This window comes from Paramisgurnus dabryanus, chromosome 10 (assembly GCF_030506205.2).
Source record: "Paramisgurnus dabryanus chromosome 10, PD_genome_1.1, whole genome shotgun sequence".
Taxonomy (NCBI): Eukaryota; Metazoa; Chordata; class Actinopteri; order Cypriniformes; family Cobitidae; genus Paramisgurnus; species Paramisgurnus dabryanus.
Genome location: NC_133346.1, coordinates 40,152,722 through 40,173,983, shown reverse-complemented (window position 1 = coordinate 40,173,983; position 21,262 = coordinate 40,152,722). Strand labels below are relative to the sequence as shown.

Below are 21,262 nucleotides of genomic sequence, written 5' to 3'. Positions count from 1 at the left end.
TTTTAGCACTTCCGGATCCATCGTCCCAAAGTCAATACGTTTTGTGAATGGGGTTTTGTGTTAACATAGGATATTTTTTCACGTTTCATTCTATAACATAAAACACAACAGTAATACCCCCACAAAGACTTTTTAAAGCTTTTAAGTGTCTTTAAAAGGGCGGTTGCTAACAAGTTGCTATGGACTACAGACATTGAATGCCATCACACATGAAGATTTCAAAAACAATACAACATGGGCATAATTCCCAATAAAAATTCATCCACAGAGTATTTCCTTAATACTGATGACGTTGATGTAGAGAGACTGTGGTGTAGAGATAAGCTTTTCATTTCTAGTAAACAAATTTAGACTTCAAAATGCATAAAAGTTGTGTTCATGTGTAAAGATTATTTTATTGAACAAAACATGTAAGTGTCATAAACTTTTGTTAATCAGAGAGTTTGTTAATTGCTATAATCCAAAAGTCTATGGGAAAAATGAATGGGCTTTTTGGTTAGGGAATCAGTGTCCTGCTAACTACCGGTTAGTCTACAAGCTACATCACCCATGCGGCACTCTATAAACTGTGTGAACTGGAGAGCATATGCCAACTCACAGGCATTACATTAGCTATGTTGTTAGCAACCAATCATTGCCCCTGTACTTCAATAGCAGCACTAACAACTTGATGCTGGATTAGTAGATTTTGTAACTTTTGATCCAGATCTGTTTACCTCAATTTCTGTACTGTTCACCTCATTTAGCTTCATAAATAGAGATGTATTTGGCCCCATTCTCCCACAATGAGCACTTGTCATTATGATAAAGCAATATGGCACAATCTATGTTATCTTATGGCATCACTATACTAGCCCATAAAGTATAGGAAGACTACTGAGAGACTGTGAGTCATGAGCTGGGGGTATAATGGATTGCTCTGTTTGCTTAAAGGTAGGGTAACAAATTTGATCCTAAAACATTTTTATTTATGCTGGTTAAAAGTCTCCTCACATCCTGATAGCAATCACTGTGTTAAGTTGTTTAAATGTATTTGTAGAAATTTATGTCATCTGTGAAAGGCGTAGGACCAAAAAATGTTCAACCAATCATAGATTTCGGTCCGAACGGACGTTTCCTTTTTTTATCCCTCATACGTAAGCGTAATTTGAATGCCCACCGCGCAGCGAGTCCACGCAGACACCATACGTCATCGGCGCGTTCACGTGCGCTCTGTCTGTAAACAGCGAGAACAGCAAACTTTTCTGCTGAATTGACAACCTGTACAGGAGCCACAAAACTAAAGGCATATTTTATAACAACAACAGCAAAAACTGCCTGGATCAGCAAAGAGCAAAAACCCAAATGAACATCGGTAACTTTACTGCTTATGTAATTCGTGGTAACGAGATGCAAACAGCTGCAGGAGGCAAAGGGTCTGAAAGGGTCGCACTGTTTATTTTGGTAAGGTAGGTACGCGATATGTTTGTATTGAGATGGATTCAGATGTTCTACTTTGATGAAACATTGTGTTGCTTATGAAATTTGTGTTCGTTTACGGATTAGCGTAACAATATAGTTACTACGTCTACACAACCGAATGTGTGCTTATACTAATTCTGATGTAAACCAGTTGTTTATGTTGGTTATTTTGGAAGTGTTATTCACTTTGTACTGCAAAGTTTTCTCACTGGTGAATGAGACATGAGATGTGACCGTCTGATCTGTGCGTGTTCATGTGTTTTGAAAGAGGCGTGACTTTGGATGGCTATTTGACTTGAGGGCGGGATCGCAATTTCATTGCTAGGCGGCGTTAGCATTTTTCAAAATGTGTTACCCTACCTTTAAGGTAAGGTCTACTGTATTATGTGGCTATTTGTCTCCTAGCCTGCAGTAGGCCTAAACCATGCAATCAACAAGACAGACACACAACACACAGACAAAAAAATGACTTTCATAATTAATTTACCTAGAATAATTAAAAAACTTATGACAGCTAGTTCAAAAGAATTTTTTAATCTAGTCTGACATAATGGCAGATAATATCCACGAGTAGATGGCTGCAATGGCTTGGATCTCTCATAATTAACTCTGCCTTCTTCAGTGTCCTGGTCTCATACAAATTATTAAAGAGCACATTATACTATTGCGAAAATTACCTTTTATGTAGTGTGTAATGTGTTAAGTGAATGTTAACAGTCTGCAAAAGCTACAAACCTAAAAGTGAACCATAACTCAAGTTATTGGCTTTCAAAAAAAAGAGTAGACTGGAACGATCTGTCCATAGTTCGAATCCCTTTTCCATAAAGTTGCTACCTCACAACCTGCCCTTTACGAAAATTAACCATGGTTTTACTACAGTTAAAACCAAAAAACCATGGTTACTGTAGTAAAACCATGGTAACCACAAAATAGCCATGGTTTTGACAACCGGCTAGACTAGGGTTAGTGTAGTAAAACCATGGTTTTGCTGATAGTAATCAATACACCAAAAAACCATGCTTACTACACTTTTACCACAATAAAACCATGGTTAATTTTCGTAAGGGGCAATACGCTCAATGTAGTTTGTACCGCCAATATGAATCTGGTTAATTTTCACCTCCAAAGGAGGAGGCTGTGAACATAAAATTCATCTTTCACTGATGACTGCTTCTCTAATCTGAAAATGGGGTTAAATATGAAAGATGGGTTAGTGCCTAGTTTATTTGGACCAGATTGCTCATCTGAATCACAACCTATAAGTATGATTAATAAGTGTTGCTTTTAGGGTCTGCTAAATATGAGTTTTGTACCTTGTGTTGTGTGCACTCAAGCTAACCTGCTAACTCAGCCTCAAGCTAAGAGGCTAACTCACGTTTATAGTTCTGCTAATCTGTTATTGTCTATAAATGTATTGATTAATTTAGAATGTCTACCATTCTAATTACTTGGACTTATGATGAAAGATAGAGCAATAATTTGGTTTACAAACTACAATATTTTATCTCTGTGTCTGTTTGGCTAACCCATGTCGTTATTGTTTGGGTGTTTACTACCAGGCTGTGGGCCCGGTTCATTAACGTATGTGTTAAGCAACTTTTTCCTTTTAAGGCTTTATTAATATAACAATGTTTCATTATTATAAAGAATGAGAAAGATGCGAGCACCACACACTGTAGTCCCTTTCCACTGTAAACACAAGAGTAATGTGCAACTGCGACCAATGAGAGAGCAGCATCATGCAAGAAGGGGGTTGGCAAGATAAATCTTCGAACAACTCATTTGAGAGTGGCTAAAAATTACATTCATAGCATATTATATATGTAACACATACCAATCTTTGCAACTGTAAAGCAGTCCTGGAGACAATAGATTCCTCTAACACACCGGAATGATAATAACAGTAAAAGAGATTGAATTATTATCAGGGCCTAATCTTTTTTCCAAGTTTATTTGTGATCTGTTTAAAAGAAACTCTTTGAATTCTGTTTAATTTATGCAGAACAGCTCAGCCAGAAGGGTATCCCAGAGGGAAAAAAATGTGTTATTATCTACTGATCATGATTTAATAACATTATAATTAAATAATAAGAATCTTTTAGAACAGTAATACTAATGTATTTAATACTTATAATAATAATAATTCTTTTTATAATAATAATTATAATAATAATTAATAATTATAATAAAAAGTTAACAGATCTATTATACTGTAATACTTTGATGCCTTATGATATAATATAACATAAAGAATATGATTCAAAAGTTGTTGTTTTTTTGCATTCAGAATTTCATCCTGGTGCATCAACAGTAAATTTAGTAATATACATGTATATGTCTATGCATAATAATATATAATTTTATTGTATACTTATTTAAATTAAAATGAACTAAAACATTTAAATTCAATTTTAATTTTATTATTCACCAATAGTTGGCACTAGAGAGTAGGGCGAAAGTGACGCACTTTTCCAGAACAATGTAACTTGTGGGGACCGCAATATTATGTGTGAACACTAGGGGCGCATAGAAACACAGTCACACAGATTTTTGTCTTGAAATGGTCCTCATGAGGACTTTAAAAAAAAACCACAGGGCGTGTCCAAACACTGTTTGGGAGGAGCTTGTGGTGGTTTGCCCGTGGGGACCTCAATTTAGGTCCCCACGGTGACACGAGTCCCCACGAGTCTGTGTGCATTCAGGTTGAAGTCCCCACCAAGATAGAAAAACAAGAACACACACACACACACACACACACACACACACACACACACACACACACACACACACACACACACACACACACACGTAGGCCTCTTACATTGTATGAAGGCACTGGTGTCCTGGGGAGTTACTGGCTCTGATGAGCTCCCCCCAGGAATGCCCTCAGCCATTGGCCTTCCAGAATTAAGGCTCAAGGCCATTTCCTCAGCAGTTGTCAGAGGTGGTGGTGCAGGGCCTCCCCCTGTTTTCCGAGCTTCTGCCTTCTTTCTGTTGGCTAAAAAGAAGTCAATTGAGGACAAACATTAATTAGACCCATGTTAAGCATCCTGCACCACTAGACACTGAATGCTTTTTAGACATTTAATGTCAAATGTTTGTAAAGTAAGAAAGCCTACACCAATGATGTGGTCAAGCCTTACCTGTTTGAATTATGTTTTTATATTTCATTTTAAGCTGATGCCATGTTGTTTTTATGCCTGCAGGATTGCACCTACAGGAAAATTATCATTAGATTCAATTAATAAATTTTGCGGTAATATGAGATGAAACTGAACATAATGAATTATCTACAAATCAGTGACCTTCAGTTAGCTTAATGTAATAATAATCTAAAATGGGAATTCATAGTATTGCCTTCTTTCTAAATTTAACATTCTTTTCATTCTTTTAAAAACACTATTAACTTATACAATCGTAAACTGACTGTGTGAGAGAAGGTTCAATTAAAATTTTCCTTAGAACATTAATGAGGTTAAATTGATGCTTGCTTTACACAGATTTGTTGTATCATGCAGTATTTTATGCAATGTAATTACATCAGAAGTCATTTCAACTTAAATAATTATGCCCAATCCCCTACTTTATCCAAATGAAAAGTAAATAATTTCACACATTACGTAAAAAGTTATTACACTCAATACTTCATGTAAATGTAAACTTACGCATTTACTTGATTAGCTATGTTTTCCCACGCTAACTGTCTCTGTTTTGCTGATGCAGCGGTGTTGCTCCGTTTTTGAAAAATATGCTCATACTCTCGATAAGTCTGCATCAAAATATCAAGTTCAGCAGGAGAGAAAAAAAGCGGACTTCTTTTTTTCCAAAGTTGCCATTGTGACTCATAATATCTGTGCTCCATTGATAATGGCTTCTTATAGTCGTTGTGTGCGCGCTTAACTCAGAGTCAGTCTACTCAGAGTTGATTGAACTAACTCAGATCAGCTGCTTTGAAACCGAAAACTCAGTGTTTCCAATCTCAGGGTAAATCAACTCAGAGTTCAAGTTTAAACTCAGAGTTGGTTGAACCTCCTTATTGAAACAGGCCCCTGATGGTCCCGGAAAAGACACGTGACCTGTTGAAAGTCCCGCCCTCTCTTCTACGCAGCGTATGAAGTTTGCTAATTATTTATTATTTCTCTCTCCAGAAACCACTCACATGCATTTTGTTTATGATAAGACTATAAAGGAGCGCGTGAACGCACAGTTCTGTGCTGGTGAATGATCTCAGCTTCAGAGTGGATATTTGACGAGCTCCCTGCTTTAATACAGTTTTCAGACATTTCTCATTGTGATTGTTTATATGCATTTAAAATCCGCATTTTGAGCAGCTGAACGATATATCTTGTTGGAATGACGCACGGGTATTTTCGTTTATTATAGCTCAAATGAGCATGTGACGCGATATTCTTTTATGCTGCTGAATGATCTCCGTTTCAATGCAGTAAGTAACGAGCTAACTTACCTGATATCTGCTTCAGTCCAGTTTGCTGACATTTCTCGTCGTGAATGTTGTAAATCCCTCATTTTAAAGAGTTGAACCAACTTCATGTTGCCATGACACGCGCGTCCTCACTACAGCACGTTTGTCATTGTTTATACATCTCATTTATTATTTCCTGATAACTGCTTCAATCTAGTTTGCAACATTTCTCGTGGTGAATGTTTCTATGCATGTTATCTCTCGTTTTAAGGAGCTGAACCATACTTTTTGTTGTGATTACGCAAGCGTCCTCACTACGACACGCCCATTACGGCATTCTTTCGGCTTCTTGTTCACACAGAGGGTTTTCCGTATATCTGATTAGGTCCTCTTTCCAGCAACGATCCCAGAAGATTAACGGGACGAGTTTGTGTTCACACAGACGCTTGTCTGGCAATTTTGCGGGTATTTTCTGGGACCAAAGGTCTGTGTGAATGGGGTTTATGTCTCTTATTTTGAAGTTGTGTCTGCTATGTTTTCTAGTTCTTTGTAGTTCTTTTGTTTCATTGGTCTGTGTGCTTATTGTTCCCCCAGGTGTTTCTAATTTCCCAGTGTATTTAATCCCAGTGTTTGCTTTGTCTAATGTCGGTGATTGTGTCTTTGTCTGTGTTTTTGTTTCCTGTTCCGGATTATGTTTATACCTGCCTGTTTGGATTTACTTTTATATTAAATACTGCACTTGGATCCTCTGCCTCTGACTGATTAAGCCACAACATTACATTAACTCTCTGGGGTCGCGCCTTAAACTCTTAGATTAAAAAAAGACTTAGATTACTCTGATTTTTTGCATACATATATGATTTATACATCATTTAAAATGGTAAAGTGTCTATTTTTTGTGTCCACACCTAATAAAAACAAAATGTTGTGCTTTTCGCAAAATTAAGAAAATAAACATGATGCACGTTCAGTTCTCTCTCCCTCAGTAAACTCCTTTCAGAAACGTGTCAGAAAAATTAACTGTAACTTAACAAATACTTGTCAGACAAACGAAAGACAAATGTCTACATAATGCTTGGAACGTCTACTTTTAAATGATTTAAGTGAAATCGATAAAACAAATATTGTCATTTGTTGTTAACAGTATTAGGAGACGTACCATCTTTCTCCTGTAACTGCATTATCTATAATGAGCCATGCCCGCTCCATTAAAGAGAAGAGCAGAGATCATCCATATTCATTAGTCAACCCCACAGTCAATGGAGACTCCATCTCTGCAACCATTCAGTGCTGTGTTGAGTTTTAATCCGAGTGCTGGAAACATGACATCTAAATTGTTTCCTTGCACCTGTCACTGAAAGTTATCTCCAGACAGACGCGAATGTGTGTGCTTCATCAGACAGTGTGACTCGATCAATGGCCAAACGCACACACAAACACATGATGCCTCATATTTGACACGCTTTGTGATATTAAGACGCATCTAAACACATCTTATACCTTGGTTATTCATATATATCTCTGCACATTAAGTTTATTTAACGCAGGATCAGGCATGCAAAGGCATTAATTTTCTGTTGCTTTCACAAACAAACGCGTAACAATAATGGCGTCTTCTTACATTACTGCCTAAAGGCTCATTATGCAGGTCTTTTGTTTCCTCAGCTGTCAATCAAAGATTATTCCAGAGCTTCCAACCTCCTTGCATATTGCCTTCCTAACCAAAAAGTGACTTAGAAATTGTAAATCAATATATTGTTATTTGTGAATGACTAGGCAGAATGATTGTCACATCATTTTACAGAAAAACTCTAGACTACTAGATTCTGTTTTGAAAAGTCTTGGGAAAACATTTTTAGAATGAGTTTTGTGGTCACTTAAAAATTTAGCTTTTTTAAAAACCACGCATAAACATTTTTCTCTCAAAAATCCAAACATGTACATACAGTTTGTGCTGAATGCAGTGTTATGAGACTTTTGCCATTATTATGTTTTTAAGCAACTGAAAAAATCACAAATGTCAGTGCAGGTCAAAACTTAAAACCCTTAGACCCCAGAGGGTTAACATAGAATGTCAATGATTATAATTATTAAAATTATTAAATGGATGCTGCTTACTGAGAGAATAAAAGGCCTCTCTATACTGGTCTCTACACTTGTTATGCACTTTACTTTCACTTTTTTAACATTTTTGTTGAAAATTAATATATTTTGATGTGATATGTGATGCAAGCTTGGCAAAAGCTGTATTTAGACCAGGGGCAGATCTATGAGGCTTCCACACTACTGCCTGCACAACTGAAGATGTTAAAGTTTTGCATCTTTTGCATTAGAGAGAGAGAAAGAGAGATTAAAAACATTTATGTATTTTTACAGAGAAAATCAATAATTTTCATCAAAACAGCTATATGAACTAAGTGCAAATAGTGATACTTTCTATTTACACCATGTAAACGTCAGGGGGGCAGGGTTTCATATTTTATTGAAGCTTCCCTGGCCGTCGCCATTGATTAGCGGACCCCCACCTGCTGTTTTTGGTCACTTTGTCAGCGAATAAGTTTACATCTGAGATGTTCAAAGGGTCTTAAGGGTCTTGTAAACACCTATATGCTGCATCCAAAGATAATCCACCAAAGCATCATTCAAAATATGAAACAAATTCACATGCAAGTAGATTGACAGACTTTTGCAATAGTTGCTCTTCATGCAGGTCTGTGTCATGTCTTGCACGGTCATGTGAGAAATGTTCAGTAAGCCAACAGTCATTTATGCACATAAAAATAATACATTAAATAATTTATCAACTTTTACTAATCAAACTAAATAAGACATTTTATAAAATGGCATTATTGTGCTTAAGTAGTAAGGCTAAACATTATAGGCTGTTTTTATTGGTATACATCTTTACACATGTAGTCTATAATTATATAACAGTATGTGTGTTCCCTTAGTTCAAACTGAGCATTATGGATGTGACATTTTTAGTTAGAACTTGAAATATAAATTCACAAAGAATTTTATTACCATCTGTTTATTTTTTTCTTACACCCCTGATGAAAAAGTTCAGACATTAGAAAAATATCAGTCTATACCCATGTTTTTTATTTTTGATGAGGGAAACATTATGAAGCGTCATGGAGGCAAACCAGATGCAATAATACCCAGCAAATGAAGAAAGGATATCCCTTAAAAAACATGTAATATTTATTTTAGTTTTTGTATGTGCATTAATAAATAAAAAGAAGTAACGTTATGGGTCTCAGTATGGTTAAAAACTATGGATAACAACATTTTATAATAAGGTTGACATTTGCATGAACTTAACTACACATTTATTAGTAATATGGCAAAACATTCTCACAAATGTGAACATAATATTTTGTGTTAAACCCATCATTGACTGTTTTAAACAATGCTAGTAAATCCAGAACCTTAATTATTATAATGAACAAGTCCAATAGCAGTTATGCTGTTTTAAATATTTTGGATAGATTTAGGATGTGTTTAACTGACGTTCTAAACCAGGGGTAAAATATAGCATAGATGAGAGGATTCAGAGCTGAATTAATATACAACATCCATAACATGAAATAGGCTATAACAGAAATCATTCTTGTGTCTGCTGTTAAAATTAAGCTATAATAGGGAATCCAGCAAAACAGATAAACCGTCACAATGATTCCTAATGTCAGAGCGGCTTTGCTCTCAGATTTCCTCCTCACTGAACCTTCTGTTAGATGTTTTCCACTTCTCAACAGAGAGTTTATAACTTTAACCTGCTGATATGCAACATAAAAAATTCTTAAATATAAAGTTATGATGACCGTACAAGGAAACAGGAAAGACACAAACAGGTCAGTGATTGCCCAGGCAAAAGTAGGCATAAATGTACATTCTCCATAACATGTGTATTTTCTTTGTGAGGTAATTACAATAAATGGAATGCTATAAGCTGAAGAGCAGAACCAGAAAACACAGATAATAATTATTGTTCTAGTTGTTGTTATTTTCTGTGGGTACAGCAGAGGGTGACACACAGCCACATAACGGTCAATAGCTATTAAAACTAAATTACTCAGAGATGTAGAGAGAAGTAATCCCAAGATAAATAAAAATAGTTTACAGATAATGTCTCCAAAGTACCAACATGTTTCAATCAACCTAATCGCCTCCAATGGCATGACAATAAGTCCTACCAACAGGTCTGCCACAGCCAGAGAGAGAATGAGCATGTTGGTTGGAGTGTGAAGCTTCTTGAAGTGAGAGATGGAGATGATCACCAGCAAATTCATAAACACAGTGCATATTGACAGCAATGAAAAAAACACATACATGATGTTGTGTTCATATGTGGAGCGTTTTGTCTTGATGCATGATGAGTTAATGGCAGGAAAGCAGTATTGAGTCTTATGATCTTCTGTCTCAATGGCCATAAGTAAAGTCTCCTCCTGTCAAGAGTTTGATCTGATCTCCTTACTGTTCTTTAATTTATACAGTATCTAAATCAGACTGACCAACCCATTCACCACCCACTATGATGCAACATTGTTTTTCAATGGATATTATTTTTTCATTCCACTCTGATGCAACATTGTTTTTACCTTTTCCTTTATAGATATTTGTAATCATGAGCTCAGATGCAAAACCCTCTAAGTGCGTCTGGCATGTTTTCTTGTAAATTAACTTTTTGTGTATTAAATGCTGCTCCATCTAAAGGAATGTTATGACAATTTAATACTAATCAAGGCTTTAATTGTCAGCCTGATCTTAATCAAAGGTTGCAGGGTTAACTTATATCATTAAGTCTGGTCACCCCATGTACAACCGTACAACCTGCTAAGCCTGGTGTTAGACAGAAGTCAAGAGCCCTAATGAAAGTGTCCCATGCTTGGGTTTGTTCCGAACTATTTCTCACAGAAAAAACATAGCAGCTCAGAACCCAGTAAAATTTATGGATTTGTCCTTTGTTGCCCACCGCAGCTGCTACGTCCACCGGCTGTTTGGCATGCAGCAGAAGGGTGCGGAAAGTTCTGTCCTTCGCCCGGAAGTTCCTGGATGAGGCTCATCTAACCGGCCTCAACGCCTGGCTCGATGAACCTCTCAGCTCCAGAGAGGTGGAGATGCTTAAACCCCTGGACCATCTACAACTTGGTGGGTGAACAAGATGTACTATTTGGTTCCCTAGATTTATAGGAATTTCCCCTAAAAAAAATCATATTGAACTCTTGTCAGTGGCGGAAGGCATTGTTCTATTGCTTTATTTTGGCTCGTGCAGTCTTCACAGTTCAGACAGAGGAGCACTTCAGTGTAGCACTTAATGCAGTTGCATATACAATCGATTCGTTCCTTGAAATTACAAAATGATTTGCACACAAATGTGTGAAGAACTAATTTACAATCACTGACTAACATATTTGGTGATTTCGAATAACTTCTGACACGCTTAACTCATTCCCCCCAGGCATTTTTTGGAAAGCAATACCCACCCACCAGCCCAACTGAATACACAGGTTCAGTAACTACCATATACAGTGCGGAAAATAAGTATTTGAACACCCTGCTATTTTGCAAGTTCTCCCACTTAGAAATCATGGAGGGGTCTGAAATTGTCATCGTAGGTGCATGTCCACTGTGAGAGACATAATCTAAAAAAAAATCCAAAAATCACAATGTATGATTTTTTTTACTATTTATTTGTATGATACAGCTGCAAATAAGTATTTAAATTAGGGATGCACTGAATCCAGGATTCGGATTCGGCCGAATACTGGGCTTTTTGACGGGGTTCGGGTTCGGACGAATCCTAGATTTTTTTTCCACCGAACCGAATCCTAGGCTTGCACTACGCTGGTCGACTTCACGCGGGCCGTTGATTACACACATCGGGTGCTGACATGGAGATAAGCTTTTTCTTTCGGTGAGCCTTAGGGGCGGGTCACATTTCGCGGACGCGAGCGTGTCGCACCGCATCGCTTTCTGTCAGGACTCTGCCTTGAAGTCTTGTTATATTTGTATTTTGTCATGGTGGCAGAGTCCTGGCAGTCCCTGGCCTTGTGTGGAGGTTTATGCCTTGTTTTTGTGTTTGGCATGTGCCTCCGGTGTCTTGTCCTGTGACCCCGCCCCCTCGTTCTCCTGCTTATTAGTAATCATTGGTTTTCTCCCATCACCTGTTCCCGCTCGTTATCTTTTTTCTTCTATTTAATGTCAGTGTATCTTTAGGTCTGTGCAGGATCATTGTGTTGTGTCGTGTTCTCGTGTTTCGTGTTCGTTCCAGTTTAGCTATCTAGTCAAGCTATCTAGACAAAGTCTTAGTGTTATCTGTCAGTTAAATGTTTCATGTTGTGCACCCCCTCGTGGGTTTTTGTTTGTAAGAATAAAGTGTTTTCTGTTTTTTCCCCGACATCGTCTGCTCTTGGGTTCATTTGTCCTCCAAACCCTCACAGCTTTCATTATGCATAGGCTTATGGTAATTGTCAAAATAGTTTTTCCCACTTGTCATCCTGGCATAATGTTGCCTATCCTTTTTTTTACAGTTAAAATAAATAAAATAAAAATACACTGCTGTGGACGTTGTTTACTTCATTAATGTGTTTTACTGTGTTAATGGAATAAGGATACGAATAGGGTTCGGTATTCGGCCGAATCTTAAACAGTGGATTCGGTATTCGGCCGAACCCAAAAAATCTGGATTTGGTGCATCCCCAGGGCTTGACATAAACTTTTTGAGGAACTTGTCCTTCGGACAAGTAAATTTATGTTTCACTTGTCCATGCACAAAAGTCACTTGCCCGGGTAAAGGTTTATAATATAATGTATTTTTTGGGTTTTGCTAATCAGTGGCAGAGCCAGGGATTTTTTATAGGGGTGGCCAGGCAGGGGCCAGCAGTTACTCTGGGGTGGCACATAAAATCTCTATCATCCAACCTTAAAATACTATTAAGTATTATAGGTGCGTTAATCACAATGATGTATAACATACAATTGCTACAATACTTTAATTTTAATTAAAATGAATTGAGATTAACATACAATTTATAGTCATAATTCAACCTCATGTTTTTTTAAACTATTTAATCAAATAAAACTTTTTAAATTTACTTTGAAACCAGAATTTATATCTCTCATTGCTGAAAAAAACTATAGAGACCAGAAAATCATGTGAATTTTGTAGGCTACTGAAATGTATTTTACTAAGATTCATCTGGCTGCTTCTTGCTACTCTTTCTGAAGAAGGATGCTATATCTGCTGCCTCTCTCTTCATTTTCCCACATTTCAATGATTGTCTGACTTTAAAACACTAAAGCAAAACATTAAAAAAATTACCATGTTTTAAAAAACGTATTAGGGTAAATGTATCTAGATTATCGTTTATAAATAAAATCAATCTTAATCCTAGCATTTACGCTGTAATGTTTGTGTGGGATTCTTGAAGTGACGAACTCTGTCAGATCGGCTGTCACGAGGTGCACACACACCTAGGGGGCGCTGAAAAAGAGATTCTCATTATAAAAAAGATTCTTAAACAAGATTTAAACCCCATTATGTGTTTTTACCGAACTTTGGAAGAGAAAAAAATACGGACTTAAATCGGCTTTTTTTGACACACAGGGATGAAAACGCGGTTGAAGTGTCTTGTCATTTATATTCACGCCGGAGCCTAAAGAAACATCACTCTCAACTCCGCTCCATGCCGTCCCGCCCCTCCGTGTTCGGCGATCAGGTTTGTTTAGTAACAATAAACAGTAAGGTGTAAACGTGTGTGTGTGTCGGCGCGCTCCGCTTTCTGTTCAATATTCCGCTCTGTGTTTGCGCTGCGCGTTCTGCTCTGTCGTTAACGGCACATAACGTTAAGTAACATTGTTTGAAATTTAACTTGTCCGCGGACAAGCCTTAATGTCAGCCCTGATCCCTAATTTAAACACCTGTCTATCAGCTAGAATTTTGACCCTCAAAGACCTGTTAGTCTGTTTTTTTAAAATAAGTCCATCTCCACTCCATTTATTATCCTAAATTAGATGCGCCTGTTTGAGGTCGTTAGCTGCATAAAGACACCTGTCCACCCCATGCAATCAGTAAGAATCCAACTACTAACATTGCCAAGACCAAAGAGCTGTCAAAAGAGACTAGAGACAAAATTGCACACCTCCGCAAGGCTGCAAAGGGCTATGGGGAAATTGCCAAGCAGCTTGGTGAAAAAAAGGTCCACTGTTGGAGCAATCACTAGAAAATGGAAGAAGCTAACACTGCATGAAAAGTAGGATTTTCATCCCCGTAAGCGCCTGTAGGCTCCCGAAAATTTCCCTAATTTTCGGCAGCTTTCCTCAATTTACAGGCAGCGAGCGTCGCGTTCGTCTGTGTCACAAATTGTCGTTAACGAACCATGACGTAGGTGGAGAGCCCCACGCGGGTGCGATGCCTCTAATTAGCATATGAATGGCAGCGAAACCTCTGCCGGCCAGGTAGAGCGTCTCTGGTCTAATAAGCATGTGAATAGCAGCGAAACTAGAGTAACGGCCCACTTGAATGTACTCACTCAGTATTGGCTGAAGCCACTACTTTTAAACAAGTAAAATCCCCCGTGAATGGTTGGCAGATCACTTCAAACCAATCACAAGGGATTTTTCTTGTTTAAAAGTAGTGGATTCAGCCAATACTGAGTGAGTACATTCAAGTCGGGCCGTTACTCTAAAGAGGGGGGTTATTGGGCACCCTGGCTCATTATAAATGTAAACCCCAATAATAATAATAATAATAATAAATATATAATTTATGTCATAATAATTTATTATATATTAATGTCAGTGTGCTATGTACTACACTATTCACACCATCAAGGAATATAAGAGAAAACAAAGAGGTTTATTTATAAACACACAGCTGTTTATTCAAAGAAAGAGCTTTAAAGCGTAACTAAACCCCTGGTCAGAGCCTGCCTCCGCCCACTGGCAATATTTGAAAAATGCAAGAAAAGTGGGAAGATCCCAACGGAGATAGAGTGGACGAACTAAGCTCGTATCAAGTGTGTGGTGAGATCGTAACAAGGGCGTGGTGAGCTTAAACCTGCTTACGTCACGAGTCATTTTTTGGACCCAATAGGAAAATTCAACTGCAGTAGCCACCGTTCAACCTGAAGAGGGCAGCACTCAGACGTTTTTACACCATATATTGCAGTATTAAAACACTTTATATCCAAATGGCAAAAAAGTTACTAAAATCAATGAACAGCACTAATAAAGCATCATTCTTACAGATCACTAACTAAAAAAAGTTGGTTTAGGGTTTAGTTACTCTTTAATTAGAAACACACAACTATGTACAAAGCAGCATAATGTCTCTTATGTTGTCCTCCAAACACGTCAAAAGGTGCCCAAGACATTCGGGAAAGATCCCTAAAAATATTTTTTAAAGTGATCAAAGTGTTGGAAAAAAACCCCTCAAAAACGTTGTAAAAAAGTCACTTTTGCAGGCATATATGGGGAGTTGCCCTGTACTTTGGTATCGCCTTTAATCTGGATTGCAGCGTGGCACAGAGCTCGGAGAGTTCCAGGCTGGCGCACTTCCAAATGTCCATCTTATCCTCAGCCAGCACACTTCGTCTCGCTTTCAGCAACTGTAATTCAATCAATAAAGACAATAAGTGACCTGAAAAATACTCACACTGACAAAAAACTGATCTAATATAATAAATCTTACCATTTTTCTTCTTGATCGACTCCGAGCTAAACTTTTCGCATTTTCCGCCTGCGATGCGAGTTCAGGTTGTTTGTATCTGAAACTCCGGCGTACCGACTCATAATACGTCTTACAGGCAGCTGGAAAACAATTGAATGAGACTGGTATTAATAAAAAGAGTCACGGTACAATTAAACAAGAAATGAAGAAAAACATTAGAAGTTATACTTACAAACAATGTCGTCATTCTCACCAGTTAAATCTGGACTTGCTGAAATAGCCCCAAGCAAATAGGAGGTCACGGCTTCGTCATGAGGCGACGTTAGTCTGTGAAAACAAAATGTGCGGGTTTAAGCTCGGATCTATTAACGTATCTATTTCCTTAAACAAGAATAAAAATATATTCTTTAAATCGTAACGTAACGTTACCCTGCCTCTGTTTCATAGTGCCTGCAGTGTGCTTCAGAGACGCCGTACAGCCTCCTATTAATTACAAGACAAAAAACACCTCTAAGTTATAAAACACACAGCTTGGGCTTTTAGCTTGGGCTACTTAAAAATATGCTTATACGGGCCATTCTACCGAATTGGTGCAAATTGACACTTCAAAACTTCTTGAAAAAAGTGTGTTTTTTCCTGCAAGCTTTGTAGTCATAAACATAGTAGAACATCTAAGGAACACTAATCTACTGATTGGACACTTTAGTTTCTTAGCATGTTTTTACAGTTTCAAAATGTTTTCTCTCTCCCAAAATGTGTCACTACCGAAACACAACAACATTTGATATAAAAAATAGGTTTTTAATAGCCTATTCTGATTTTCTGTACATTAACCTTCTAAATATATATATTTTTTATTTTTTTGTTTTTGGAAATATAATTTTAACAAAACAATAAGAGTGGTTTATCAAATGAAATGCATTTTGAAAGCAGTATTTCTCTGTAATTGCCATACATGCACTGATACAGATTTGAAATTCAAGGATTCATTAGTTAAAAGTTTTATCTAATTCTTTATCTAAATATCTAACTAAATAAAATTATGTCATCTTTTCTGATAACAAAACCTATTTTATTTTTCTAAAACATTATTTGTTTCGGTCGTGACAGTAATGTTTCGGTAGTGACATCCATATTGGATTGTCCATATTTTGTGTAAAAAAAAGTAATTAGTTAGTCAAAAATGATTGGCATTATGAAGTCAAAACATACAGCACAAAAAATATCTAAAGCAACACCACATAAAAGCACTTTGCACGGACATTACGCTGAAGAGATGGCGGATAGTTCAGACCTTAAAGGGGTGCAAGATAGTCTTTGCGAGTTTTGTGTGTATCGTGTATATTTTATGTGTTTATGTGTATTTTAGCCAATATGTGGCTGCTGTGTTCACCGACCTTATCACTGGCATTATTTACAGACAGAGTGCTGGAAGCCACAAGCGATTGCAGGTCATGTGACTAAAAACAAACAACCTTTCCGTGACAACATTGAAAGCTCGGCCTAACAGCTGATCATAACTGGACAAAGCGGGTTTTTATTTCTATATAATTTTTTTATTTATATATATTTGTAGTAGTAAAGTGCTTGAAATCAATATCCTTTGCTGATAGTTCCTCATCATTGTGGGGAGTGCAGTTCATGGTTCCATAGAACCATCACCTTTTTTTACTATTTGTTAAATATAGTTTTTTAAGTTCAATAAATGTTACTTTTTTAAATTGAGACATTTATAATGTAAACTGAGTGAGCAAAAGCAGTATCGGCTCCAAGTATCGGCTCAAGAAAATCGGCAGCCTGTATAGGTATTGGCACAAAAAAAAATCCATATGGGTCGATCCCTAAAAATAACTATACACACAGAACTGTCTTTTAACCATCTTCCTGTGTTTGTCCTGTCTTTTCCTCCATTCTTTTCTGACATTTCTTTGCTCCCTGTCAGATAATTCTTTGATACTTTTCAGCATCCCTTCTTCCCTGCGTTTCTGATTTTGTTATCTTTCCTTTTTTAAGTATTCTTGGTACCTTTCTGGGTCCTCCCTCAATCTTTGTCTGTATTTTCTCAGTCTGTCTGCTCTACTTTTATCTTTCCGTCTATGCATATTGGCAATTCCTCTCCCTCTGTAGCTATCTCTACAAATTAACCAAAGATATTTACATTTACATTATTAGTGTGAGCCTGCCCTGTCTAAACTTAACAATGACATGTCAATTTACAATGATACTGATAAGTGCTATCTGTTATATCAATTATATAAAGCAATCAGTCAAAGTCCCGCTAAATTAGCGCAGAAAGTTTTCCTAGAGACCAGAGGTAGAATCATATAGCCTTCATTTATCTCAATAATGAGTCAAGCTACTATGAATTAATTAAATTAATCTGGCCTAGTTCATTTTATCTTAGTTTGTAGTCCTAGACAAATCACATACAACATTACAGAAATTTGACTGACAAATTATTTGTACTGAAAAAGAATATATGTGCACTTGAAAGTTTCTATTTATTTATTAAAATAAAGAAATAAGTGTCATTTTGTCACTACCGAAACAATCACGTCACAACCGAAAAGTCAACACATGTTTCGGTTGTGACTGTTTCGGTAGTGACAATTTAAGCTAACTTTGATCCTACTGCCAAGATGCTAATTAGTACGTAGTTAGCCAGCACAGTTCTCGACATTGAAACATGAGTAAAACCTAAATGACCAGTAGAAAAAAAAAAATTGTTAATCATTGAAAATGTGTGATCGGTAGTGACATTCATAAACGTCACACACTGATTTCCAAACTTTTGATCACATTTACTTCAAAACCATGGGACTGATCTAATCACCATGCCACCCCGAGGGGGTGAGGCACAGACAAAGTTTCTGGTTAAAAATTGAGGGGAGTGGCTTAATGCAGTATTATATTATTGACCAAACTATGCAATGTTTCGGTAGTGACGTGAAAATGCGGGACAGTGTTTTTTTACATGATTATTCATGATTTTTACTGAAAATATCCAAAAAATATATTTTTGGTTTTAATTAACAAAAGTATTCAAAATGATACTTCTTTAAAAAAATTATAAAAAATTATAAAAAAATTTATTTCATATTTTTTTTTCTATGGTGAAATTCAGACCTTGGGGTTTGGGACAACCACCTCTCAATTGAAAGACCCATATAAATGATGATATTTTATAAAGCCTGCAGCTACCTCAAATATTACTCTGGGTTTTGATTGCTATTTGCTTATATTTTTATATTATCAAAAAAATTCCTACGTTAATGCTTTTTAAATTAGTTTTTTGGTTCCGGGACAGCAATTTGCATGAATTCGGTAGAATGGCCCATACATAAAATTATTCTTACCGTAATCTTGGGATTGTGCACCCGTCTTCTGTTCTTGGAGTTACAAACACCAAACGTCTCTATGTGCTCGTCTTGTACTGCTGTAATGGTCGTGGCCATGACCTCACACGTAATTGGACGAAGGCCATGTTCATTTACATGTTAAAGCCTCCCCTAGAATTAGGGGAAGGGGGACAACTTCCAAGCAAGACCCACGTCAACTTCTGACAACTTACGGCAGTTTTCGGTGTTGGCTGCAAATTGTCGTGCGCTGTTGTAAACTTGGAGTTTCACAACAATCTACAGTGCCACATTCTGACGAAAATTCCACTTTTCATGCAGTGTAAACATGACTGTCAATCTCCCTCGGACTGGGGCTCCATGCAAGATCTCACCTCGTGGGTTCTGAATGATCCTAAGAAAGGTGAGAAATCATCCCAGAACTACACGGGAGGAGCTGATCAATTACCTAAAAAGAGCTGGGACCACCGTTTCCAAGGTTACTGTTGGTAATACACTAAGACATCATGGTTTGAAATCATGCATGGCACGGAAGGTTCCCCTGCTAAAACCAGCACATGTCCAGGCCTGTCTTAAGTTTGCCAATGATCATTTTGATGATCCAGAGGAGTCATGGGAGAAAGTCATGTGGTCAGATGAGACCAAAATATAACTTATAACGTCATAATTTAACCCATGGCCCCACAAACCAGGTCCAGCAGGACCTTATGACCCAGGACCGTATGTATGCTATGGTCTGGGTCAGCCTCTGCTCCCTGCTCATGCCCTGCCTCGCCCTCAAGGTCCTGAATGGACTCTTTGTTATTGTCTGTGTTCTGTTTTGTGGGATCCGAGAGTCGCCCTTTAGGGGGGGTATGTAAGGGTTTTGTCTTGTGTTTTGTTTGGTTTTGTGTTTAGGTCTTTTATTTTATAATAATAATTAATAATTCCTTACATTTATATAGCGCTTTTCTCAGTACTCAAAGCGCTTTACATATGAATGGGGGAATCTCCTCAACCACCACCAATGTGCAGCATCCACCTGGATGATGCGACGGCAGCCATATTGCGCCAGAACGCTCACCACACACCAGCTTATTAGTGGAGAGGAGACAGAGTGATATAGCCAATTAGTATGAAGGGATGATTAGTAGGCCAATGGGCAAGTTTGGCCAGGATGCCGGGGCACACCCCTACTCTTTTTCGAAGGACATCCTGGGATTTTTAATGACCACAGAGAGTCAGGACCTCGGTTTAACGTCTCATCCGAAGGACGGTGCTTTTTGACAGTATAGTGTCCCCATCACTATACTGGGGTGTTAGGACCCACACAGACCACAGGGTGAGCACCCCCTGCTGGTCTCACTAACACCTCTACCAGCAGCAACCTGGTTTTTCCCAAGTGGTCTCCCATCCAAGTACTGACCAGGCTCAGCCCTGCTTAGCTTCAGTGGGCAAGCTTTTGACATGTTCTGTTTCGGGTCTTATATTTTTAATTCTTGTCATGTCACATTTCACTTCCTGTTTATCAGTATAAAGCTGGTTCAAACACATCATCTCACTGCAAAGTATTGCCAGTGTTATACCTGCCTTACCGAGCGTTCATAGTTCTTTGGATTACCTTGTTGGATATGGCGTTCATAGTTCTTTGGATTACCCTGTTGGATATGTTTGCCTGTCCTTTTGGGATTGTACAATAAACCTCCTTGCATATGGATCTGTCTCTCTCTCTCGCTTTGTGTAAGCAACCCTATGTTACACACTGTAAATATACATATATATAGATAGATAAGATAGATGAAAATAAATAATTTTCATCAAAACAGCTATGTGAACTAAGTGCAAATAGTGATATTTTCTATTTACATCATGTAAACGTTAGGGGGGCAGGGTTTCATATTTTATTGATTCTTCCCCAGGCGCCACCATTGATTAGCGGACCCCCACCTGCTGTTAGCATTCCATTGACTCCCATTCATTTTGGCGTCATTTTGATAGGAATAACTTTACATCTGAGGCATTTAAAGACTTTTTGTCCATTAATTATTTCTAAAGAAACACGAAAATGTATTAAAGGCTCCAACACCTTGTATCTTACGTTATGGCCTTGTTGAAGCGTTTTTTGTAAAAATAGGCTAACTATACTGTTCTCAACTGACAAGAAACTGCAAGCTAAACATGTTCCTTTAAAACGTTTTCCTCCAATGAACGGGCGATGTGTTGTACTTGACAGGTAATTTTAATGAAGAAAAGGTAAAACTGAAATAACAAATACAGGTAAGCAGAGGTGGGACGAAGTCATTGTTATACAAGTCACAAGTAAGTCTCAAGTCTTTGCTCTCAAATCCCGAGTCAAGTCGAGTCAAAGAT

The 21,262-nt window shown here is 37.5% G+C and overlaps 1 protein-coding gene across 1 annotated transcript; it reads right to left on the bottom strand.

Moving 5' to 3' along the window:
• Positions 1–9,348: 9,348 nt before the first annotated feature.
• Positions 9,349–10,218, bottom strand: LOC135718391 (trace amine-associated receptor 5-like). The gene has a single exon (XM_065240722.1). It carries the CDS (start codon positions 10,216–10,218, stop codon positions 9,349–9,351), a length of 870 nt encoding a protein of 289 aa, XP_065096794.1.
• Positions 10,219–21,262: the final 11,044 nt, after the last annotated feature.

Excerpts from the sequence above, each read along its gene's own strand:
- LOC135718391 (XM_065240722.1), bottom strand. The coding sequence starts at position 10,218 with ATGTATGTGTTTTTTTCATTGCTGTCAATATGCACTGTGTTTATGAAT.